Genomic DNA, 25,796 nt, shown 5'->3' with positions numbered 1-25,796 from the left:
AGCATTTGCACCAATGGTACGAAAATTATGAGGGGTAAAATTGCTGACGCCTTTGCACGGATGCGGGTGGCCATGCCACCGGGCTGTGTGAAGCTGTGCTGTCTTCCTGCATTTCACTCAAAAACAACATGCTGAATATATTCCAAGTAAAATAACTTGCAGGAAAATAAAACATAACATATTGCAACCGAGAGAATGCAGAGGCAGACGTGAGGATCCACTTGTCTTCTACTAAGCCAGACATTAAAAAGCTTTGTAAAAGTGAAAACTTTTTTTTTTTTTTTAAAGATTTTATTTATTTGACAGAGAGAGAGACAGCACAAGTAGGCAGCAGGCAGAGGGAGGGGGAGAAGCAGGCTCTCTGCTGAGCAGGGAGCCCGATGCGGGGCTCGATTCCAGGATCCTGGGATCATGACCTGAGCCGAAGGCGGACGCTTGACCGACTGAGCCACCCAGGTGCCCCAAGTGAAAACTCTTATTACTGCTTTTTTGGAGAATATATTTTTCATAAAAGTGTGTATTTGCGTTAACATATAATAGGTTTGTTTTTAAATGAATAAATATTTTAAAAAGCGCTCAGTTTTAGTTTCTAATAGGGCAAGTGGCGATATAATCTGTACAAACTTAAGGTCTTTGGGGTCCTCAATTATATTTTAAAAATGTAAAAAGATCCTGAGATCAAAATGTTTGAGCACTGTTGCTCTGTCAGTTCACTGTCTTAATAATGCTTCTCATTACCTGAAACGATTTTGTTTTCTCTGTTACCATTATGAATTTTATGCCTAAGAAAAACTGGGAAGGTCGGTGGGGCTTTTTACAGATGGGGGAATAAAGCTCAGAGAGGTTCAGTGAGTGATTTGGAAGGTCCACCCAGCTAGTGTCAGAGTTGGGATTTGAGTCTATATTTGACTCCAAAGTGTGCATTTTATTATTTTGTCTTGATGAATATAGAGCCCTACATATGGGTTAATGAATTTCTTGAACAAATATGTTGAAGCACTTCCTGTGATGGGCGGATACTGCTAGAGGCTGGGTTACAGAGTTCAGCGACAGAGAACAGGATCTCTGCCGTGGCTCTTGAGGACCGTGCGTGTCCTGTGATGGTGGGAACACCGTGGCAGCAGAGGGCAGACGCTTGAAGTCTAGGGTTCCCAGAGGAAAGGATGTCAGAATGGAAACCTCAAGAAAACATCAGGAGTAGGCACTGAAAAACATTTCTTGGAATAATAATCAGCTTAGGACATAAGTACAGTAGTCCCCCCCCCCCCCCGCCCCAGTACCCGAGGTTTCAGCCCCTGAGGTTGGAAGCAGGTGGTGCTCTTTCTGACATGTTGTCAGAAGGTCATAGTAGCCTAACACCGTGTCATGGTGCCTTACTTGATGGCATCACAAGAAGAGGGGTGAGTGCAGCATAGTAAGAGACACCACATTCACCCAACTTCTACAGTGTGTTGTTAGAGTTCCAATTTTATTATTATTGTTAATCTTTTACTGAGCCCGATTTCTGAGTTAAGCTCAGTGAGAGGTACGTATGTGTAGGAGAAAACGGTACAGGCAGGGTTCAGCACCCTGTGGTTTCAGGCACCCGCTGGGGGCCTGGCAGTACACCACCTGTGGGCCGGGGGGGCTCCTGGAGTGAAGGAAGCCTCCTGTGGGGGTCGGTGGGGGACGTGTTTATTGAGCACTTGCTTGGTGCCTGGCACTGTCGGATAGAAAGATGAGTGAAATCGGATTTTTTCTCTATCATACTTATTTTAGTTTACTCTTACTAAGTAGTAATGTGACCTTGATGGTCTTATATGGCTTCCATTTGTATTTTCCAGTGTGGTGGTACAGACTTTTTCTCCTGAGCTTGTACCTTTAGTTGGCCTCCTGCTAAGTTTTTGTTTTCTGTTAGAGGAATATTTATAATACTTCATTTTCAGAGAGTGGAGACAAACTGACCTTGAGCCAGATGAATAGACAAGTCTTCTCTTGCTCAGATGATCAGTTCGGGCTATTTTAGCTGTGGATGAATTCAGGAACTCTACTTTTCTCCGGGGGGACTAGACTACTGGGGTGAGCTAAGAGCCGTGGAATTTAGCATACAAGGTGGCAGGAGATGCGCTCAGGTTTAAAGGTGACTCTCATGTACTTCAGCAGACAGAACTACTGGCAGAAACGAGGGGAGGACAGATTCTGCTTAAAATAATAACTTTCTAACAGTATTGGGTATCCAAGGACAAAAAGATTTCTTCATAAAGGAGCACCCTTCATTCTCCATACTTGAACTTTTTAGGTAGGCAGAGACTTGGACTTTTTAGTATTTTGAGAAAAGTGTGTTAGGTAACACATCAGATTTAAAGATTTTATGATCCTGGAATCAAGTAGTGAGTTAACAGGAGTTCAGAATCTTGGTCTTTCCCACAATAAAGGAAAAATATTTCATTATAAGGATTTATTAAAAAAAAAAATCTCGGGTGCCTGGGTGGCTCAGTTGGTTAAGCGACTGCCTTCGGCTCAGGTCATGATCCTGGAGTCCTGGGATCGAGTCCCGCATCGGGCTCCCTGCTCGGCAGGGAGTCTGCTTCTCTCTCTGACCCTCTTCCCTCTCGTGCTCTCTCTCTCTCATTCTCTCTCTCTCAAATAAATAAATAAAATCTTTAAAAAAAAAAATCTCTGTCTTTTACACAAACACGGCCCGGGAAAACGTACAAAACCATAATTGTTTGTGAGATAAAGTCAATTCAGCAGTTTTTAGAATAATGCTTATCCTATGTCAGGGTCATTATATTTTCTCTCTGTACAGAGGCCATGTCTCTGTGCTTAAGCAGTTAGTGTTTTTCAAACTACTTTTTAGTCTTAGAACTTACTACGTGAAATAATACGGCAAGGTCTCAAGTGGTGGTTTTCACTCTTGGCAAAACACCATGGAATTACCTGGGGGAGCTTTTAAGGATCTGGATGAGCGGGCTGTATCTGAGCCTGTGAGGTGGGACCAGGGCATTCCTGCACTGAAGAGTCCCTGGTGGGGCCACTGCATGGTCAGGGCTGAACACCACTGGCCCACGGCAAAAGCAGTTCTGGTGGAAGGGCAGGAGACTGAGGGATTCAGAGACAGACAGCCCATACCTCTGAGGTGCCTTCCCTCCAAATCTCGGCAGAGTTGAAAACTGTTGCCTTAGTGGATTAAAATGAACACTTTATGTAATAAGCCGCGTGAGCGGATAGTGTGCTCTTACTACAGGAGTCAAACACTCAGTTGTTTACGGGTCAGACAGCTAAAGCAAATTAGTGCGTCAGTTAAAGGTAGTAGTGACAGGTAATAGCTGGTCTGGGGCCGTGCTCCTGCTCTGCTGCGTTTAATTATTGCCGTGGCTTATGATTTTTCAAGAGAAGCCAGACGTGTGTATTTCTCTGAAACCTTTAATATTGTATTTTAGCAATTAGGTTAATTGAACAAAACATCTCCAGAGGAAGTGCATAGACTTTCGTGTGCTGCATGAATTTCCATATGTAACCAGCACCTAAGGCATTGGCAGGATCTCCAGGGTTTTCCTGTTCCTTCCCAGTTAGTCATGCTTTCCCTCTCCGTGCTCCACTCTCCTCTTCTGATACCACAGGGTAGTTTGACCCATTTTCAAACTAAATGGAATTCATAGCATGGACCCTTTTGTTTCTGGCTTCCTTCACTCAGTGTTTGTTTTTATGAGATTATCCCTCTTATTGTTTGGCAGAAATAGGTTCAGTTACATGGTTGTATATTATTCTATCATATAATGTACTGTCAATTTATCCTTTGTACTGTGGGTACTTGCGTTGTTTCCACTTGGGGACTATTACATATATGTGCTGCTATGAACTTCTGCATTTCTGGGTCATAGCAGACACCGTGAAACCGTTTTCCAGTGAATGTACTCGCTTCTCCTACCAGCGGTGTCAGAGAGTTGCATTCGCTCTGTCCTGTAGCATTTTAGCCATTCTGGTGTGCAGAGGGTTATTTTGATTTTAAACGTGCAGTTCTGTACTAATAAAGACCTTATATTTATTAGCCATTTGTTCTCTTTCGTGAGGCTGTCATTTAAGTCTACTCCGATTTTCCTCCTGGGTTGAATATTTATTTATTTATTTATTTTTTTAGTTAATAGACTTTATTTTTTATAGCAGTTTTAGGCTTACATTAAATTGAGCAGATAGTACCTAGTTCCTACATGCTCCCAATTCTCCCCCTCAGGCTGCCCCCTGTTATTAACATCTTGTGTTAGTCTGGTACATGTGTAACAATTAATGAACCCATTTTGATACATTATTATTTAATAAAGTCCATAGTGTACATTAGGGTTCACTGTCTCCATAGTTCTGCTTGCTCTCAAATACCGCATAGTTGGAATCATACAATATGTAGCCTTTGCAGACTGCCTTCTTACTAGGCAATATACATTTAAGATTCCTTCATGTCTCTTCATGGCTTGATAGCTCGTTTCTTTTTTATTGCTGAATAATATTCCATTGTCTGGATGCACCAGTTTATTTACGTTTTGAAGGATATCTTGGTTGCTTCCAGTTTTTGGGAATTATAACTTGCTGTAAACATTTGTGTGCAGGTTTTCAGCTCATTTGGGTAAATGTTGAGGACCACTGTGCTGGATGGTACGGTGAGACTGTGTTTAGCTTTGCAGGAAATTGCCAAACTCCTCCAAAGTGGCTGGGTGATTTTGCCTTCTCACCAGCAATGAATGAGAGTTCCTGTTGCCCCACATCCGTGTCTGCATTTGGTATTATTATTATTAATTTTCTTTAATTCTAGTCCTTCAAATAGGTGTGTGGTGGTATCTCATTGTTTGAATTGCAATTCTCTTATGAGATAGAATGTAAATCATCTCTTTGTATTCTTCCTTGCCATCTTTGGTGAAGAGTTCTGTCTTTTCATTATTGATGTATAGGAGTTCTTTATATATACTGTATGTGAGTTCTTTGTATTTTTCTGCTCACTCTTTTTAGGATATCTTTTCATGAAAGAAGTTCCTAATCTTAATATTGTCTAATGTATCAGTTCTTTCAAGTTTGGTATTTTTGGGACTTGTATAAGGAATCTTTGACAATTGTAAGATCATGAAGGCCTTTTCCTATATTTTCATCTTTATTGTTCTACTTCTCACCTTTAGATTCATCATCTACTGTTGAAGGGCATTTGCATTGTTTTAGTTTGCTGGCTGTTGTAAATAATGCTTCTGTGAGCATTTTTAAACATGTGTTTTTGGTACACCTATGTACACATTTCTCTGGGGATATACCTAGGAGCGGAATTGCTGGGTTACAGGGTTTGTGTGTGTTCAGCTTTGGTCACTGCTGCTAAGTGGCTTTTGAGTGACTGTAGTGATTTTCACTTTCTAGTGGAATGTGAGATTTCCGGTTGTTCCACATCCTCATCAATCCTTGTTGTTTTCTTTCTTTTTAATTTTAGCCCTCCTAGTAGATGTGCAATTTACTTTTCTAAAACAATATTTTTTGTTTCATATTTATCATTCCTTGGATTTTCACAACAACCCATAACTACGCAAGATGGAAATCAACCTCATCTTTGTGTGAAGAATCGAGCTGAGCAACAGATTATCTGCTTTGCAGAGATCTTACTAACCACTCGGCAGGACTGACATTCACAAAGTTCATGAGTCCCAGTCCCGCTTTCGTCACCATCTCCCTAATCTGTGACCAGTAACCCATGTTTTAATCTATAGATACCCATTTTTTAAGTTATGTACATTAAAAATAGTATGTACTGTGCATACATACTTCATTGGAAATTGGGACGGAATCTTGGACTGGGCTACCCATACTCTTCTGTGGCGCCCTTTAGCTGTACTTGTTTGTTGTTGCGGTGCTAACATAAATTGTACATTTGTGGAGATGAGAAACAGAATAATGGCAGCAAATAGACCAACAAAAAATTATTACATATGGCATTGTCTAAGGACGCATTATTCTCAGCAGTACATTCCCGGATCATTCTCAAAAAGGCATTGTTACTTTTAGACCTTGGGCCTTGGGTTGTTTTAGCTAGATGGGGAGGCTCTAGGTACTGGAGATATTATTTTGTTATAATTTTAACACACCATGGTTTTGTTAAATTGGAATAATGTGTGTGGTGTCTAAATATACATCCGTCTGAGTTTAAAGTCTTCTTTAGAAATAAAAATGTACAGGTAATAAAAGCAAATATTTGAAAGAGGATTGATATTCCTTTTAAAGATAGAGACAGTCGGGGCGCCTGGGTGGCTTAGTCGGCGAAGTGTCTGCCTTCGACTCAGGTCCTTATCCCAGAGTCCTGGCATAGGGCTGTGTCAGGCTCCCGGCCCCCGCTCAGTGGGGAGTCGGCTTCTCCCTCTCCCTCTGCCTGCCATTCCCCTGCTTGTGCTCTCTCTCTCTGTCAAATAAATAAATAAAATCTTTAAAAGAAAAATAGAGACAGTGTAGTAGTATGAGGCTTGAAAGGGAAACTGCACACAGATACAAATGCTGACAAAGTGGGCATATTGGAAGCACACCTGGGTGAAGGTGACCTTTACTGTGGGAACATGAGCGACCTGACCCTGTTAGAGACCCTTTAGCGAGTCTTTGACCAGTTATTTATCTTTAACTCTGTGTCACAGAAAGTATTTCATATCATTTATCATGAAACCAGTATCAGTGTTGTAGACTCTAATTGTCTCATGGAAACTACTCATGGTTTTGACAAGCAGGGCACTTTGGCTTGACTCTCAGTTGAATGTGTTTTATACTGAAAGAACATAAACAGAGTTAAGCTTACAATTGACATAAAATACTGTTGATAAAATCCAGGTTCACCTGCTGTTTTTATAGTAGGCACAAGGTTAAAATTGGGGTTTCAAAAAAAATGAAATTGGGGTTTCATCTCATAAATCATGACCTTGAGAGGCATGGAAGCCTGAATAATTAGGAGAGAGCCTTGAACTATGAGTTGAAAATTACTTCCAGTTCTGCCTGGCTAACTGTGTGATTTTGACCAAGTGGCTTGTTTTTCTGGGGTCTTAGGTTCCTTAGCTATACAGGAGGTGGAGTGTATAACTCACCTTTTCCCCCCAAGTAAATTTTATTTCTTACTTTTTAATGTAACCGCTTTTGAACAGGTAATACATTATAATGCTTCAGAATTTAAAAAAATGAAAGTCCTTTTCTCAGCCCTATTCCCCAGTCAGATAGTTACCTTTTTACAGGTAACCAATGCTATTATTTTTTCTGTAGTTTTACAGGGCTATTTTATGCACATACAAGCAAATATGTGGTGTATCTGCCCCACCCTCCCCTTTTTAAAGAAGCGATAGCACCTAGAGCATACAGTTTTTTTTCATTGACTACATTTTGAGGATTATTTTTTTATATGAGTACATTTCATTTCCAAATGAATATTTACCTAATAGCAAATACATTGAATAAATAATGGGTGAAATTCAAAAAGTGCCAGAGTCTTCCCTGGTAATACCCACCTCTCTTGGTGCAGGCACTTTTGAGTTGACAGATGCTTGTTCCTTTTTTTTTTTTTTTAAAGATTTTATTTATTTATTTGACAGAGAGCATGCAAGCATAAGTAGGCAGAGAGGCATGCAGAGGGAGAGAGAGAGAAGTAGACTCCCCACTGAGCAGGGAGCCCGATGCGGGGCTCGATCCCAGGACCCCGGGATCATGACCTGAGCCGAAGGCAGATGCTTAACCGACTGAGCCACCCAGGTGCCCCTGTTCCTTCTTAGAAGGAAGCAGGTGCTTATGGCTGGTGCTGTGAACTCATTTTCTGACAGATTCTATGGAGAAAATAATGTAGATGCATTTCACCTAGCTCCTAGGAACAACCAAATGGCTAAGGAAATGTACAAAATAAGAATAGTCAGAGGACACATAACAAGCTGGAAGAATACTAAGGTAATTTTGAGGTGAAGGATGTGAGTCAGGCTACAAGTGGAGATTAGATATGCTGGTCTTAGGCACTTTGGACAACTGGGTAGAGACCAAAAGAGTCATTAGCTTTCTTCTTATCTCTATTTAGCAAATATTTGCTAGGCACTCAGGATGTGCCAGGGTGCAAGCCTTTGGAGGTACAGTGACCAAGTAGAAAGGGCTCACGGGCCCAAGCACTGCAGAGTTTTATCTGAAAAAGTCCAGCCGTGCTCAGACCTGAATGCTGACCAGTGTGAGAGGAACAGGAGAAAACAGGAGAAAGGAGAAAAGAAGAAACTAGAAAACAGTAAAAATAACACACACACACACACACACACACGAAAGTAGAGAGGAGAAAGCATGGTAGCTGGAAGTGGGGCCCCACCTGAAATGGGGGCGACAGCTGTCAGACTTCTCCAGGGCCTGTTTGGTGACCTCGGAAAGCATCCTAATGTCAGAGTGAAGAGCAGAGAAGATGCCTCCATGGTTAGAGAGCTGGGCTCTCGGGGACAAGATGTTGGAAGACGGGGGCGCCTGGGGGGTTCAGCCCGTTAAGCGTCTGCCTTCAGCTCAGGTCATGATTCCAGGGTCCTGGGATCCAGCTCCACGTGAGGCTTCCTGCTCAGCGGGGCTCTGCTGCTCTCTCTCCCTCTGCTCACTCTCTTCTCTCTCAAATAAATAAATAAAATGTTTAAAAAAATGTTGGAAGACGGGCCTGTTGAGAGCAGTAGAGATGTCAACTACTTTTCGGAAACTTTTTATTCAAAACAAAAATAAAAACAAAGTTTGGGGGTTAGCTCAATTAATTTAGAAAATGAATCTGGTGGATCTCATTTTATTTTTTTATTTTTTTATTTTTTTAAAGATTTTATTTATTTATTTGACAGAGACACAGACACAGCGAGAGAGGGAACACAAGCAGGGGGAGTGGGAGAGGGAGAAGCAGGCCTCCTGCCGAGCAGGGAGCCCGATGTGGGACTGGATCCCAGGACCCTGGGATCATGACCTGAGCCGAAGGCAGACGCTTAACGACTGAGCCACCCAGGTGCCCTCTGGTGGATCTCATTTTAATATTAAAAATGCCTCAGCAGGATTTATGGATAGCTGAGATCTTCAATGCATAGTGCTTAAGGATTTAAGTCAGGAGATGCAAACTGGAGTTAAATCAATGGAATGCTATAAATGCAGTAGGTTTTGTTGAACCATCATATCATAGAGAGGCAATTTGTATAAGAGATCAACTTAGCAGGGCACCTGGCTAGTTCAGTCAGTGGAGCAGGCGACTCTTAATCTTGGGTTTGTGAGTTTGAGCCCCACATTGGGTGTAGAGATCACTTAAAATTAAAAAAAAAAAATCATCTTAGCTCTTTAGATCAGAGATAAGGACAGACCTTTGCCATTAAGATTTAGCTGACTGGGCTGATTTGCTGTGCCCGGTCTTGGGAGAAGAGCAGTTTGTCGGCTTGTCCAGTCCCCCTTATGGACCAGGCCTGAATGTAGCTGTGGCAGAGTATGGTTATGGAGGGCCGGCGAGGGCATCGGGTGGCAAGGATGAGCATTAAAGAGGTGGCCGTGTTCCTAAATCATTGATAGGCTCTGTCTCAGTAGTGTCAGGAAGCATTATTTTATTTAATCTGTACAACACTGAGGTAGACTTTATTATGTGGGTGGCTGGTTGATAAATAGTTATTATATACTATTGAGAGTTAAATTGATTTTGAGACTAGTCTTCACATTTTTCCAAGGAAAACAAAGCTGCTTTTTTCAAGGAAAACAAAGCTGCTCAAACAGTTTCTGATCTTTGCAATCAGTTTGTGTTTACATTTGACAGTGAATTTGAGTTTTTGGTAACAGGAAGGGTGAGCAGTTGAAGAGAATGTGGTCGTGCGCATGCATGTGTGTAAGGTGACCTAAACCGGCTGGAATCAGCCCACTGAGTCTCCCTGCCTTCTGGAACCGCACAGTGATCCATCCCCTGCCTCCTGGGGGCAGGGGATGGGCAGAATCCCGTACTGGATGAACTCGTAGATTTGAGCACTGCGCAGTGCACGCAGATCCGTGCTTCTGTTGTGTGGGGGCGGGGGGGGGATGGGCTACAGAGAATACCTGTTCTGATTTGGGAGACGTGAGGAATGTGGGGTGCCAAAATCTCACGGGAAGGTCCTCCAGCTGCTTCTAAAAAATGCAGCGGTGCTCAGGAGGCTGACACTCAGAGGCTGCCATTCATTTGGCCGAACCTTACTTAGATCCCTGGCCCCTCAAAAAGTCTGGTGGCCTGTGTGGCCCGGAGTTTTCACCCCGCCCTAACGATGGGCGAAGGCATGGACGTGGAGTATCTGCATGTCCTAAGGATCCATCAATTGCATGGGCTTCTTTCTGGAAAACACATACTCTGGGGACCAGAAATTTGAATGAGCTTGAAGAAGGGAGAGGCAGAAGGGGTTATCCTAAGGCCTTGGACACTACCCAGGCAGAAAGCAAAGTGTGGGTGAGAGAGCCCGCCTGGCCCTGGGAGAAAAAGGCTTGTGCTTTTCTCGGTGCGGAAACGGCGCGGTTACTAAATGTGTTCCCCCAAAGCAAAGTGAAGGTCCGGACATGCTGTGGATTTTATTTTATTTTATTTTTATTATTTATTTATTTTTTAAAAATATTTTATGTATTTGACAGAGAGAGAGAGTTAGCGAGAGCAGAAACAAGCAGGGGGAGCGGCAGAGGGAGAAGCAGGCTTCCCGCGGAGCAGGGAGCCCGATGTGGGGCTCAGTCCCAGGACCCCTGGGATCATGCCCTGAGCCGAAGGCAGACGCTTACCGACTGAGCCACCCCGGTGCCCCAATGCTGTGGATTTTAAAATTATGCTCAATGTGCAACTAAAGCATGTTTTTCCCTTTTAGTTATGCTTTAATTTGAATTAGCGTTGTTTTGTCTATGAACCAGATTAATATTGTATTATCACTGGGGGAAGGGACTTAGTGAAAATGTGATTTTATTATGTTTTGAGGTTTATGAAAGAGGGAAATCTTGCTTCTTAAGATAAAAATCTTTTCTGGAAAAGTCTTAATTCATAAGCAAAACAAGGTCATTTTGGGTTTTAAATGGATAGTTTCTTATCTCTTAGGGTCTTATCTATCAGTTGCAGTTAATTACATCCTTTCTCATTTTGTGGTAACAAGCAGTTTCAGCTTAGAGGCTGTGAACATTGTTTCGTTCTACATCCTGAAATAGCCTTTTAATTTTGCTTTCTCGGGTGGGGAGGAGCTCCCTCATGACTGCATTTAGCCATTAGGTGGAAACACTGGCTACTGAGTTTTTAAGACACAATTTTCAACAGAAACTTTACTTGAACGTTCCCAACTTCTGTTTCTTTCCATAGTATAAACTTTCCCAAAGGGAATCATATGTCAATTGACATGGTTCCAGCAATCATTTTATTTGGCCCTGGAGAGCATAAAACATTTTGTTACTAATTTAATTAAAGTAGACATTTTGAATACATGGTCTTTGAGTAGAATGTGGATATAATGAATAAATAGAATAGAAGTTATGTGTATCTTTCCTGTGGTAGGCCCATTCTGTTTCTGGATGAAGTTTTTCTATCATATTAGTGTCTCTTGAAACTGGAATCTGCTTTACTCAAGGATCGGCTGGAAGAATTCCTGAAGGTGTTACCAGCCTTCTCCATGCCCCGCTACTCCCACCTCCTCCGAGGCCTCCTCCCCCTCCCATCTGGAGAATTTCTCATTTCTTGTTTACCACAGATGCCCGTGTAGGGGAGGGGGACTTCTGGCCAAAGCTGGACTGCAGGCTGTTTTCTCAAAGGAGGGATTTAAAGGTCTATTGAAAGTTTGGGATGCCGTTGTTTACCACATGGATGTTTGAGAAATAGAAGACTCTCTGGAGCTCACTTGAGTCTTAAAATCAACCCTGCTTTACTTATAGATTTCTAAATTTCAGTATTTTTGAGTCAAATTTGATACAAAGAATTGTATGTGATGTATTTCTAGTCTTTGTATCATTAATATGTGTTATATATTTGTGCCTAAATTATAAGACTTGGAATTTATTATTTTAAAGAATTGTAGAGGTTTAGGACATCTTTATTTTCTGAGATTCTTGACAAATTTTTGTGATTATTACATATTTTTATTTGAAAATACTTTTATGTTTATAGCTGTTGACCTACGTGGGTCTATAGAAGCGCATCATGAAGCCTAAGGATTGTCCAAAGCACTGCGGACAAAGGTCTTCCTAAACCCTAACCATATGGGAGAACAGAAGTTTTTCCTCTCTGACTTAATCTCGCTCTGCAGCAGTTTTCAGAGGTAGATTGAATTAGTGAATTAGCTTTTATGCTTCTACTTGAGTTTTGTTTGCTGAGCGACTTAAGATGAACAATGTGGGTTACTGATGGATTCTCAAAGCGACTTAGAGACGAAATGCCTCTTTGATTTCTAGTGACATTGAAGCCATATTAAGCATGAAGGCTAAGAGACGTCATGGCTTTTATGTGTCTTTGGGTGGATGTCAACTCTGGAGTTTAGTTTCAGGTTTCTAAAAATTCTACCAGCAGGTGCTTTATAAGCCCATTGTCCTGTGCCTCAGGCTTCCCAGCATTTCTCATTTCTGACTTAAAATCATGTCCTTTCGAAAAATTTAAGATATATTAATTTCTTCTAAATTCTCTCATAAATCTCTGCCATAATTTGGTTTCTAAACAATAACCAAATAATTTAGTTTTATTTATGTGATGAGAATAACAACTGGTATTTATTGTCTATACTTATGCAATTTTATAGATGGAGTTTTAACATTGAATGCGGAGAGCACTAATTATGCCTATCAAGTTCCAAACTTCCATAAGTGTGAAATCTGTCTGCTATCTTTTCCAAAAGAGTCCCAGTTTCAACGCCACATGAGGGATCACGAGCGAAATGACAAGGTATGTATTCTCAAGAGGGATGTCAGAAATGTGAGCGTTGAAACTGGAGGTATTGTAAAAATCAGCATGTCAAATACAAATTTTTCTTGTAATTTAGATTGCTAAATTGTGGGGCATTTTATCTTACATGAGTATATCCCTTGATGTTTTGTGCTTAGCTGTAGTGTATTCCTAAGCCTTATATGGTTAATGAGATCAAGTGAGAGCTGGTCTCGTGAATCTCTGTGTTGAAGTTCTTTATCTGTGGACAAAGAAATCATCTCAAAACAGGACTTTCTGTGGTTCGGTTTCTGTGTGACTGAACGCAGACTTGGTATATCTTGGTGTGTTTTTCTCCAGCAGGGAGTGTTATCCCGAGGTGGTCTTGCGTTTTAAAAATGGTGTTCCAGAGATTTTAGATGCATTTCAGCAGGAAGCAACACTGTCTTCGAGACTGGGATCCTTTTTTTTTGCCGGGCCCCTGTGGGCTAGGCTAAGAGTATTAGTGCCTTAATGGAATGAGCTGCCTGACAGAAAGTGGCAGTTAAAACTACCTTTAAAAAATGATCAGTTGACTTTTCCTAGTTTGGGAGAACATACACCAGTGAGCCTTTTGAGGTCAGGAGCATGCCAGGGATCTCTTCTCTAGGGAACGACATGACTAACTCCGGCTTTGTTTTCAGCGTGAATCTGATGTATAATATATATGATGACACATGATATCACTAGTACTGCTGTCAGCTGGTATTACCCTCCTAAGCTGAAAATCTGAAAATACTGACTCTAGTGTCTTGATACTCAGAGAGAAATACCAGTGGTTACTTTATCTTTCTACAAGTAAATGGCAGAATACCTTTCATTTGGGGAAAATTTTAGACTGTGATAAGCAGCTCTCTTAAAATGTAGTAAAAGTTTTTATGATTCCTGATTTTACTTGAAGTGATTCTGTTTAGAGCAGTGGAGTTGGTCAGAAAAGAAGGGAAAAATCTATCCCAGGGAGTTGAAGTTTCTCATGTTTATTTTCATAGAGACTATATCCTGATACATTTATATGCAGCATTTTTTATTCAGGCTTTTTTCTGCATTGATGTGTTGTCGTCCTTATAATCCTTTGAGAAATTCTGTAAGGAGCTTTGCTGTGTCCATTTTAGATTTATTGACTTCAGGTCCAGAAGAGACTTCAGAAGTTCCTTAGATTCTGTCTGTAGATTATGGTACATGTTAATATTTGAATGGCATTTATTGTGGAAACATTGTATTTCAGTGGCTTCTTGACTTTTCTCTCCAAATAGCCACATCGATGTGACCAGTGCCCCCAAACATTTAATGTTGAATTCAACCTGACACTTCATAAATGCACCCACAATGGGGAAGATCCTACCTGTCCTGTGTGTAACAAGAAATTCTCCAGAGTGGCTAGTCTCAAAGCGCATATTATGCTACATGAAAAGGAAGAGGTAATTATTTTGGCCTATACTTTGTTCATGGATTTTTAAAATGCATCTAATCCTTAGGGGGATTTTAAGTATCAACTAGTTTAAGAAGCCTTTCGTATAGATTTCTAGGAGTTAATTATCATTCAGTGTGCCTTGCCTAATTCTCTACTTCACTGACAAAACGTTTTATTTTCTGGCCTGTCAGTATCTCAGGGTAGACACTTCAGTGTGTCGTATCTTTGGAGGATCCACTTGTGCCCACATAGGATTCTGCAGTGGTCACAAGTAAATGTTCGGTCTCTAAAGACGGTAGTATCTCCTCACTTGGCCTCTGGATCCCCTGACGTGTGGGATTTTGGGAGAGGAGAAGAAATTCTTGATGCCCCAAAGCAGTTTATACAGCAAAGTGAGCAATTCTGAAAGGCCCACAGCTGTCCTCTTGGGGCTGCATTGAGGATGACAGGGCTACACTGCTGATGTGTGAACGGGGGCTTCCTGTTGCTGGGGTGGGTGGGCCTGATTTAAAGTACAAAGGGCTATTGCTTTAAAAAATTAAAGCCCCATGTCCCTGATTATTATTGTGTAAAATTAGGAAAATGCAAACAGTAAAAGAGAAAATAAAAGTCACCTTACCTTTAATTCTACTGTCCAGGGATGGGTTATAAAAAACCGTTTGGTATATTTTCTTCCTGAGACAGAAAAACAAATAACAGTATTTAAATTGCATATATAAAAATTGAGTTCATACTTTCTATATACGTTTGTCTCTTCTTTTTATATATGTCTTTACTTTTTAATATAAACTAATTTATTTTTATCTTTTTAAAAGTTACTATATAAATAATGTGTGTTTATTTTGGAAAAAAATTAGAAACTAAAGATTAACAAGAGTAACATTATTAGAAGAACCAAGAATCACGACATTTGGAGAGAATGCATGCATAGCCTTTCAGACTTTTTTTTTTTTTGCTATACATACTTTCCATAATAGTTTATTTAAGGATAGTTTTTTAATTCAAAAGTATTTATGCTACTTTTTTTTAACCTGCCCTTTTTCCTTAATATGTTGTAAATATATCTTTCTCCATTTTCACTTACTGTATTATGATTGTTTCCCCATGTCAGTATTTTAAATTACTTTATTAGTCTCCTGCATCTGGACATAGCATGATGATATGCAATCATTTCTTTTGTTATTTAACATTTATTTATACTTTTTAAATATTACTCCTAATGCATCATTATATGTATCTTTAATTATTTCATTAGGATAGATTCCTGCAGTTGGGTTTACTGAATTAATACTACTTTTTCAGGTTCTTTATAGAATGCCACATTATATTTTAGAAAGCCGTGCAGCCTTGTCCCTTCTCCTGCAGAGTGTAGGTCTTCCGTGTCTCACCCATTGCTTTTTTGTTTTTGCTTTTGTTTTTTTTTGAAAAGCAGAAAGTGCCTGTGTTAAATGGTACATTAAAGTGTTCTGGGCTGAGTTGTACACGCGCACAGTAAGAGATGAGAGTAGGGGATGGCGTTCAGCATGATTTCCTGTTTTGCTGGAAGCAGCTTCTGTGTCCTTCCTGGGCATTCTGGGTGCATACAGATTTCTTCTGCAGCCCCTTTAATCCAGGCCATCCATTCTGTGCCTTTTGTCTTCGGTGGACGGCACCTCAGCTCTTGTGGCGTGTCCGTGCATCGTGGAGCGGTCCCGTTCTTCTCAACAGCACATGGCCTTAACGTTGCGTACACACGAACAGTCGCAGGTCGCCCCTGGCAGACTCGTTGTGTACACACGTACAGTCGGCAGGTCGCCCCTGGCAGATGACGTGGGTGGTTTCCAGCCTTGTGTCTGTACAGACAGACAAAGCTACAATGAGCAATCTGCTCATCTACAGATTCTGGTTCTTGTGACTTGCTGGGAAGTACTTCCCAAGTCCCACCGCATTGCACAGCACACACGTGCATCGCACAGCCTGGGAGGTCACGCCGATCCCTCCACCTCCAGTCTCTCCCTCCCATCCTCCACCATGGGGACCCAGGCTCCTGCAAGGGCACACTCGCCACTCCTTTGCCCTGTCCTGTCTTTGGCTCTGAAACAGCTTCGCAGTAGCCTGGCTCGGCCCACTGTAAGTCAGTCTGTGAACATGGTCTAGGGGCTGAGGGACGTCCAGGGCTCTTGGGTTCAGTCCACGTCCTGTTGTAGGCCCACCCCTTTCCCGTGCGCCCTAACTGCCCTTGACATGGGTCTAGTTGGTGTGACCACAAAGACAATCCAAAGCAGAGTAGGGCTTGAGGGTGGGGCGGGGGTCGGTTTCAATATCTGGATGGTAACTTACTATTACAAGTCACAGTGACATGAACAAGGGGCATCAGAAGAGCCGCCGCCTCCTGTACCCTCTGCCTGGTCCTCCCAGGGTCCCCGGGGCACTACCACCTTCTCGAGTTTCACCTTTGTCTTTGCTGTGTTTCGCTGTCATGATAAGCAAATGTTCATATGCTTCCTGTTTTCCTTTTCTGGTTTATTATTAATGTGAACGTTAGAATTTTGCCTCGTTAAAAATCAGTTGGTACTTTTACGTAGATAGACTTAAATTTTTAGATTGTTACAGGGGAAAATTGAACATGTTTACGGGTTTGAATCTGTATTGTCAGAACATCTCGGTAGCCTTCCACCCTTTCCCACGTGGGAGGTAGGTGACAGAAACCTGACTGGACGACCAGCACAGGAGGGGTTGGTCAGATTACAACAGCCCGTAAACCCCCAGACTTAGGGACTCCAGCGGCAACCCTCTCAGGTCCCCTCCCTCCTCGGGAGCTCTGTACTATCACTTTGCTATCGCTTGATAAACCTTCCTTTGCTGCCACCAAAAAATAACCAAAAAACAAAAAAACATCTCAGTGACGTTTTGTTCATATGGGTTCGGTACGTTTAAATTCTAAAGTGTTCTAGGATTTTTATTAATCATTTGGGGGTCTTTCTGTTACGTTTTTGTCATTTGTCCGTAGGAAAGGAGTGTGTTTTGTGTTTCAGTTTTGTAGCCTGCCATCCTACGAGATTCTCTTTGGGTTTTCATCTCTATAGGCTCATCTGCAAATAATAATTGGTTAATAAGGTGTTTTGTTTTCACTAGTATGTTGGGGGGTGTCTAGAATAAAATCACCTGTTGATCAGTATAAGTCATCATAATATGTAGTGATCGCATTTCCCCTAACTTTTTATTTTGAGAAATTTCACACTTGAAAGATTGGTACAATGAATACTCAAGAACAGTGAATCCTTTACCTGGATTGACCAGTTATTAAAATTTGCCAGACACCACCCCTGCCACTTCACCCCATCGTCCTGTTACCGCTTCACCTCTAAACACTTTAGTACGTGCTTTTCCTCCTGCTCACAAAACCCATCTCAGACCCAAGAGTTACCGTTGCTACAGTTGTTTGTCCTCAGGGGCCCTCACCTGGGTGGCAAGGGATGAGGTCTTGCCGGAGGTGAGTGTGAAGGGAGGACAGCTCTTCCTTAGGCCTGCAGGCGAGGCCGGGAACAGATGCAGGGGGAGGTGGGGGGGGGGGTGCAGGCCTGGACCAGGGAGGCCGCTCCTGCTGGGCCGCAGCGGAGTTCCCGCGCCCCATCCGTCAGCTTTTCCGCTCAGGCCCAGGCCCAGGGGTGGCTTTCTGTTTTTATCCAGCGCTTCGCTCCCCGCAGCCCAGGATTTGCCTTACTAGCTTAGCAGTCCCGTGAAAAGCTACTGTTGGTGAATTGGGCCCCGCACAGCTTTTCGAACCCGGGATTTCCCATTCCACACCGATTCCGGCTCGGTGCCTGCCTTTACCTGGGGCAGCTCCCGAAACCCACCTTCACAAGGGCAGCATGGAGCTCGGCGTCCGCCTGGGCTGCGTCGCCCTGGAGAGGGCCCCTGAGCCGGGCCTGGTGCCGCTGGGCGCCGGGCCCGGAGCCTGGGGCGGCCTGGGAGCCCCCCCCCGTTTGTCTCTGTGAAGTGGAGGCGCTGCTCTGTCTTCCTGAGGCAAGGCAGCAGGCGGCTGGCCATGGGCGCGGGGAGCCTGCCTGGGGACAGGGGAGCAGAGCCTGATCAGAGCGCGGCACACGGGCCGTATACGTGGGACGCGTGATCGCTGCCGAGAAGGAGCCCAGGCGGCCGCAGCCGGCTGGGCCTGTGGGAAGCCCGCGGGATGGCCCGAGGAAAGGCGTCAGGACAGTGGGGACACGGGCTCCGGGCTGCGACGGCGACGACGTGAGCCGGGGCTGCGGCTGTGGGTGCTCTTGCAGGGCCCCCGGGGGGCGGTGAGGATGGTTGGGGCACGTGGTGCTTGTGTGTGAGCAGGGCGACCGCCGAGGGTGGCGGTGGCACCGAGGGCTGTCCCCTCGCGGGACCCTGCGCCTCGCTGCGTCCCCACTGCACTGCTTCTTCAGCGCTGCCGTCTGAAATCGACTTTGACTTTCTCCGTGGTGGGAATGGGCGATAACAGTAATTGATCGTTTCCAGACAGTCTTAGTTTCTTGGACATTGGTTTCAAAATCTTGCCTTCGTTGTCTCTTCTTTTCCACGCGCTTTGTCCACGTCTTTTCCCATGTTGTTCCTCCAGATGGAGCTCACCGTCCTTGGCTCTGAGGGCTGTCTCCCGTGTCCCTTCCTTTGCTGGAGGCGGGCCCTGTGGTTTGTAGCTGTGCTAGGACGGCAGGTCCCCGAAGCCCGCCTGACCCTCAGTGTCCTCGGAGACAGCCCAGCTGTCTTTGCCTTTCGCTGTCATGGTCGTGACAACGTCAGCGCGCCCTCGTTTCGGACTCCTTTTTTTCTTAAAAAGGCCTTGGAGGAACGTGTATCTGCTGAGATGAGTAGACTCTGCATTTCTGTTCCCGTTGCTGTCCTGTCTTGTGTGTCTCCTCTTGAGTCCCTCAAGCCACCCACGGTCCCGGGGGAGGGAGAGGCTGTGGTGGCGCTGGGGCCCAGGGCCCGCGGCAGGTGGCGGCGCGAATGTGGATGCCGGTCGTGGCCCAGAGCCGCTGTGTCTGCCGCGGAGAGAGACTCAGTCACCTGGCCTGGTCACCCCACGCCGGGCAGGAGCTCCTGGCGAGGGTTCTCCCTGGGCAGAAGCAAAAAGAAGTGCTTGTTTCAGGTGGGAAAATGCGTTGGCCTTGTGTGAAAAATGGGCGCTCTTTTCTTAAAGGGCGGTGTTAGGTTTGGAGTTTTCCTCTGTCCCCTGTGTGGCCTTGTGCGGTTTGGAGTTGGTAGGGCCGCTGTACCCTCCGAGGCTGTCCAGCGCCGCCCCCCCCAATCCTACCTCTTGTCACGTGGCCCGAGGACGAGGAGGAGGGAGAGGCCCGGTCTGCACGCGAGAGAACACAGTCCCCACGCACAGTGGTGGCGAGTAGTTTCTAGTCAGAGCCCTGTGCTCGGTGAGGAGCTCTATTCCCGTGTAAGAAAAGAAGAATAGATATCGGAACACAGTTATCAGTCTTTCCCACACATGTTCAGACAATACATTTCTGGCTACCTTTTTCTTTTTGGCATGTTTTTATTTCTCAGTGACTCGGTATGAATATGGTATTAGTAATACAGGAAGACGTCCTGACTTTTAGTCACATGCAAAAATAACCTGTAAGGATCCAGCCAGCCTGGAGAAGCCTTCCTTTTTTTTTTTTTTTTAAAGATTTTTTTCATTTTATTTGAGAGAGAGAGAGAGAGCGAGCACGAGAGGGAAGAGGGTCAGAGGGAGAAGCAGACTCCCCGCCGAGCAGGGAGCCCGATGCGGGACTCGATCCCGGGACTCCAGGGGCCTGACCTGAGCCGAAGGCAGTCGCTGAACCGACTGAGCCACCGGGCGCCCCGTGGAGAAGCCTTTCTTTCGATCCCAGCCCCCCTCCCCCGCCACAACTGACACCACCCAGTGGGCACATAACCCGCTGATAGAGGGCTGTGGAAGGCGGGAAGAAGGCTGGCAGCTGAGGGACTTCGGGACCTGAGGAACAGTACGACAGTGAGCTCCTTTGGCTTCTTCTTTTACTCCCATACACCTGGACAGGTTGCTGGAGAAGCCTGTAGCCTTCTGCCAACAGGCACAGATGAAAACACGCTTCAAGGAAAGCTGGTTCCCCTAAGTTAAAACTGGCAACAAAAGACTGGTTTACCAATAGAAAATTTTTTGACGATGCCCACCCTGCTCCAGCCAAATACCAACTGAGAAATTGCTCAGCAAGGTTGTGAGTGATCTTCTACCCCATCCTGTCCCAGTTCCTAAACCTAAACCAGAGGGCCATCTGGCCCTCTGATCCCGTGACCGCCTGGGATCAAGTACAGAGGTAATCTTGCATCTCTCTCTGGCAGAAGGAGGTGGTACCCAGGCTCCCCCACCCGATGGTGTTAGCAGAGCCAGGCTGGAAGCTGACCTCTCATACTCTGCCCGGCAGAAGCAGGCAGTGTTGTGATTCTCTGCCAGAGTAGTGCCGGTGGGTCAGTGGGGAGCTGAGCCTCACTGCACCTGACAGCAGTGAGATATGAGGGTGCAGGATGGACTAGTCTGCACTGTGCTTTCTACCCCTGGGGTTGGCGGGACCCTGTAGTGAGCCTTCACCCCTGACGTGCTCCTCTGCTGCATCTAGGCGGAGTGACTGCCTGATAAAAGATAAGCAGAGATCTAGAGTCTCACAGCCTGACACCCAGAGTGTCCAGGATACAGTGGAAAATCACTCAACAGACCCAGAACCGTGATAGCTCCAACTCTAACGTAATGAGAAAAGACAGCATATTCCAACACTGAAGGGACCCTGATGAAATTATTTGGCAAAGATTTTAAAGCAGTCATCCTAAAATTGCTTTAACAATTGTTTTGAAACAAATGAAAAAATTGAAGAGAAGAGAGAAGAACCAAAGGGAAATTACAGTGAAAAATGCAGTGAACATAAAGAACTCAGCTGAAGGGCTTGGCAGTGGAATGGGGAACCCGGAGCCTCCCGATGAAGCCCAGGGCAGGGAGAGGACATTCCATACTGGAGTGTGGAGGGTGTGAGTGATGGTCTGAGAGATGGGGCCACAGGGAAGGGTCATGCGGTGGCCCCTGGCAGGGACCTAGAAGGGCAGCCGTTACAGGGAGAGCGGCTGCAAGGCGGTTAGTACTTATCATATTTTATACTCTGACCTGTAAAAATTAGACCGTCAGCAAGATGAGGGCTGATCAGAATGCCATGCATTTCCCTTGACGAGTTCTGCTTGTCACTCGTCCAGGATGGAAATTACCCAGAAGGGTCTGTTTCTAGGGGACAAAGCAGTCACTACTTCTAGCCTGGAGGATTGCTGGCAGCTCTGAATATGGAGAATGCAGGACAGGGGAATGTCCCTTAGCGGTTGGCGAGGAAGCAAGGTATGGGGCTCCCTGCTAGGGCTTCCTCAAGTGTGGCCAGCTGATGGGAGCCGGTGGGAGGCGCGTCCTGGCTCCTGGGGCTTTCTGGGTGTGAAGCAGAGGCAAGATGACACTCTCCACCACATGCTGGGTTCTGCCCCTGGCCCCGGGGCACTTGCCCTGGCTTTTGCTAAATGAGGGAGCTATGTTCCGAGATCGAACAAGTGTAGATAGCCCCTGAAATATACTAATCTGCTCATTGAAAGAATAAAGTGAGGATGGGACAGGTTGGGAGAGCCAAGTTGTATTTCACAATTACAGGAAGGGACACCTGGGGCAGCCCCGAGCAAAAATGAGTGTTTTGCCATATAAATTTAGGAATTTTTTTTTTTTAAGAGATGCAGCCAATTTTGTTAGGTATTTTTTTTCTTTTTGACAATTTCCTGAAAAGAATTTTCTTTATTATCAACAAGATGCTGACATCTTGTAGCTCATTATTTCCTTACATTATTATGTAATAATACTAACTTAATGTTACTTAAGTTGAAATCATTATTGGATTGCTCAGAATATTCCCTTCAGCTCATCTTTTTTTGCCGAGGATGCTCTCAGTATCAATGAACTACTCATTTTAATGGGGTTTACTCACACTTACAGGGCTGTTATGTATAGAAATTAGAAGAAAGTCTGATGGAAGAACTAGCTCAATAACTTTTAATATGTGAAAAATATTTCGTATATATTTTCAAACTAAAATATATCAAAGTAAAATTTATTTTATGTTTGTTGTTGTTGCTGCTGTTATTTGGAAATAACAGTGTCTGCTCATTGACAGGTTATACTCATTTTCTCCCCGTGTTTGGACAGTCTATGTTGAGGATGGTTTAAAAACCTGTACGACGGAACTCTTGAGTCTGCTCATCCAACTTCGTCCTCAGCCAGCGATTACTCCTGCCGAGAGCTGGGCTGAGTTCTCCCTCTGTGCCCTGCTCTCTGTCGAGCATCTTACACCTGGGCGGCAGGTGCTATGACATCCCTGTGGTTAACACCCCGATGCCACGTAGCTAGTGGTGAACCAGCCCAACTCCAGGCCACATGTACCACTGTTACCTAAAGGACAGAGGAGTCATTTAAAATTTATAGTACCCATATTAAAAGAGTTAAAAAAAAAAAAAGAAAAAGAAACAAACCAGATGAAGTAAATTTTATTTTAATATATTTTATTTTGAAAATACATCTAAAATATTATTCACATGTTAAAATTGAGCTGTTTTACGTTCTTGGCTTTTCGCAGTAAGTCTTTGAAATCCTGTGTGTATTTCGTGCTTTTCACACCGTGCTGTTCAGACCCCACCTGTTTCAGGTGCTGGGCAAGCCCTGTCTGAATGGAGCCCGTGACCTCTCTCTGTGAGAGTCTGCCTGTGAAACAGTGATAAGTGTTTCCATTCAAAAATATCAGCTGTCACTTTGTTTTAAGGTAGTCTGTTAAACTCTAATCTTAATCTGAGTTCTGTCCTGACCCTTCTGTGGCGGTGAAGTCCTTCTGCTTCTTTAATGTTTCCTCAGCACAGGTGTTCGAAATGCCAGGTACCCAACAGCCAGTCTTTGCTCAAAAATGGCACTGTTCTCTCATCTGCTTCTCTGGATTTCCTTTTCTTCTAGCCAAGATGATTTTTATATATGCATATTTGGACATAATGACACAGTTTTTGACGGTGAAAATCGTGTTTTTTCTAGAGGAAAGTGTAATTTGTGTATCACCATTTGCATTTCCAGTTCTTTTAAGACGTCATGGTTTTGAAATGTTCGCTCTGCTCACGGATGGTCTTTGCTTTTGCAGAATCTCATCTGCTCTGAGTGTGGGGATGAGTTCACCCTGCAGAGCCAGTTGGCCATACACATGGAGGAGCACCGCCAGGAGCTGGCTGGGGGCCGGCTTCATGCCTGTAAGGCCTGCAGGAAAGAGTTCGAGACATCCTCCCAGCTGAAGGAGCACATGAAGACTCATTATAAAATTAGGTATGAGCCTTTCCTTGGGCTTGCCAGAAAAAGAAATCTATACAACATATTAAAAATGGGTGTACTTTGCTATGATTGCTTAAAAATATTGTCTACTTTAGAAGCAGCAACACAGCGGCTAATCTGGAATGGTGTCAGGATAGCTTTTAAAACGTGTAAGTCCTAGTCCCGTGTACGGTAAGAAAGAGAAGCTCAAAAATTTAAAGCAGTCATCAGGCTGCAGGAGTCGAAATATTTAGCAAGTATTATAGTGTTAAAAGTTGTGGGACAGGGTACTGACAGAACGTTTTCATGGGTAAATAATGAGGTGTGTATGGTAGATCCACAAGGGCCAGATCAGCACCCTTTATAACAGATTTATTCATACTACCTGTTTAGAACTTCTGTGTTCCTGACACTTGCACTTAGTGTGCATTTAAACATGTGTGAATAAAACTTAATCATTGCAAGCAGCCCTATCAGACCCGGAGACTTTACGTCCCCACTTTGTGGGTGAGAAGCTCTAGATACAGGACCGAGTTACTTTCCCATATGGTTTTACAGCTTGGAGGCTTCAAGCATCAAGGATTTAAACCCTAATTGCCTGGTTTTCGAGCTCATAATAGTGGCTTAATTAGTAGGCTGACAGCCGTGCTCAGTTGTCACACTTGTGGAGCGAGCTGAGGAGTTATGTGTATGTGTGTGTGTGTACTTCCTAGTAACAACTACAGCAGTGTCCACACCAGTTAATAAAGGGTATATACTGTGTGAAGACTTTGTCGGATTTGTTCACCCTCTTAGGCGCTGTGTTTTAGTGGCGTGGACGGCACACCCCACAGGGCCCGCACCGCCTTACCCTTCCCACGCCCTCCACTTTGCCTTTTGTCGACTAATGGGGGCCCCGAGCATGCTGCATGTGCCCCATCACGCTAGGTTTTTATTTGGATGAAGCTTTAACAGAGGCAGGTTTCGTGTGTCTCCGAGGGTTTTGGAGAGATGACGAAGGGTGTCTAGGCGGTCAGCATGCAGTCGGCTGCGCTGGCTTCTGGCCCTTTTGGGATGGAGGGACGGGCCAGACAGACAGCCTCATCCTCATGGAATGTGCATTTATCAGGGAGATGAGTCAGTGTGACGCTTTCAGATAGTGCTTGTGTGGAGAAGGGAAGAAAACTGGGTTGCTCTGGGGCAGTGCTGGGAAGGTGGGCAGGGTGGTGAGCGGGCTGTCGAGGCGGGCCACGCTGAGGAGGGTGTCTGAAATGAGGAGGGCCATGCGGGCCAGGAAGGGGAGAGCAGTTGCCACACCTCAGCTGCAGTGAGTTTTCTCTGCACTGGAACGCAGAAAGGAGGCTGGCGCTTGGGAGCCCACCGTGGAGGGGAGCTTGCTGGCGCTGGGTATGAAGGAGGCGGGCCCCGGGGCTGAGGGCCTCAGGAAGCCATGCTGGGAATGAGGATTGTATCCCAAGGGTAGGGGAAGTCTGCCCCCAACTTCCCCTGTGGGGTGGCTGTGGGGGGTGGTGTTGAGGCAGAGAGGCCGGTGAACCATCGCAGCGGACGGTGGTGGTCTGATAACTGAAAAGTGGGGAGGTCTGAGCATCTTTGGAGGTGTTTTGAGTGAAACCGGTAGCTTTTGAAGATGGACTTGAAGTCAGGGGCGAGAGGGAGAATTGGGAGCGACTCCTAAGGTTTAACCTTGCCCAACTGGGAGCTGCTGTTTCCTGGGTGGGGTAGCAGCAGGAGGGGGATGAACAGAATCCTGTTTGGCTCACACTAGCTCGCAGCCACCAGGCAGCCGAGCGCAGAGACGTCAGGCGGAGAGGGAGACGTCTGGGATTGGTGTCAGGGGTGCTGGACGGAGAACTTGGAGGTCGTCAGCCCGTGGGTGGTGCTGAGAGCAAGGAGACTGGAGGACAAAGCAGGACTTGGCAGTGTAGGGGTCGTACCCACACACGTCTTTACGTCTGAGCACCACAGGTAGAGCTGTGTCCAGAAGGGACATTCTCACCTCTCCCCTCCAAGAAAAGAAAGCCAGGTTTATCTTTTCATTAGATAGGGAAAAATGAATTTTATGGTAATGAACACTACCAAACAACTGCATGTCTGTGTGTATCTGTTTGTGGAGACACACACTTACATGTGATTGATTTCTCATTAAAGCATGTTCTGACCAC

The 25,796-nt window shown here is 44.7% G+C and overlaps 1 protein-coding gene across 11 annotated transcripts in view; it reads left to right on the top strand.

Moving 5' to 3' along the window:
* The window catches only part of ZNF236 (zinc finger protein 236), a 107,017-nt gene that overhangs the window by 2,306 nt on the left and 78,915 nt on the right, over positions 1-25,796 (top strand). For 7 of the 11 annotated variants that reach the window (XM_088019546.1, XM_028102869.2, XM_028102868.2 and 4 more), the window contains exons 2-4: positions 12,723-12,865; positions 14,137-14,301; positions 23,471-23,649. In XM_088019546.1, coding sequence (XP_087875672.1) covers positions 12,723-12,865; positions 14,137-14,301; positions 23,471-23,649 — 487 coding nt within the window. Of the gene's footprint in view, positions 1-332; positions 457-12,025; positions 12,249-12,722; positions 12,866-14,136; positions 14,302-23,470; positions 23,650-25,796 lie in introns of those variants that run through there. The other 4 variants (XM_028102870.1, XM_028102871.2, XM_088019542.1 and 1 more) reach the window with 3 other exon arrangements.

The sequence above is a fragment of the Eumetopias jubatus genome, unplaced genomic scaffold (genome assembly GCF_037043125.1).
Source record: "Eumetopias jubatus isolate StellerSeaLion01/CBP00866 unplaced genomic scaffold, mEumJub1_p1.0 scaffold_16, whole genome shotgun sequence".
Classification (NCBI taxonomy): domain Eukaryota; kingdom Metazoa; phylum Chordata; class Mammalia; order Carnivora; family Otariidae; genus Eumetopias; species Eumetopias jubatus.
The sequence above is the reverse complement of the archived record's forward strand: the minus strand, read 5'-3'. Positions and strand labels throughout refer to the sequence as shown.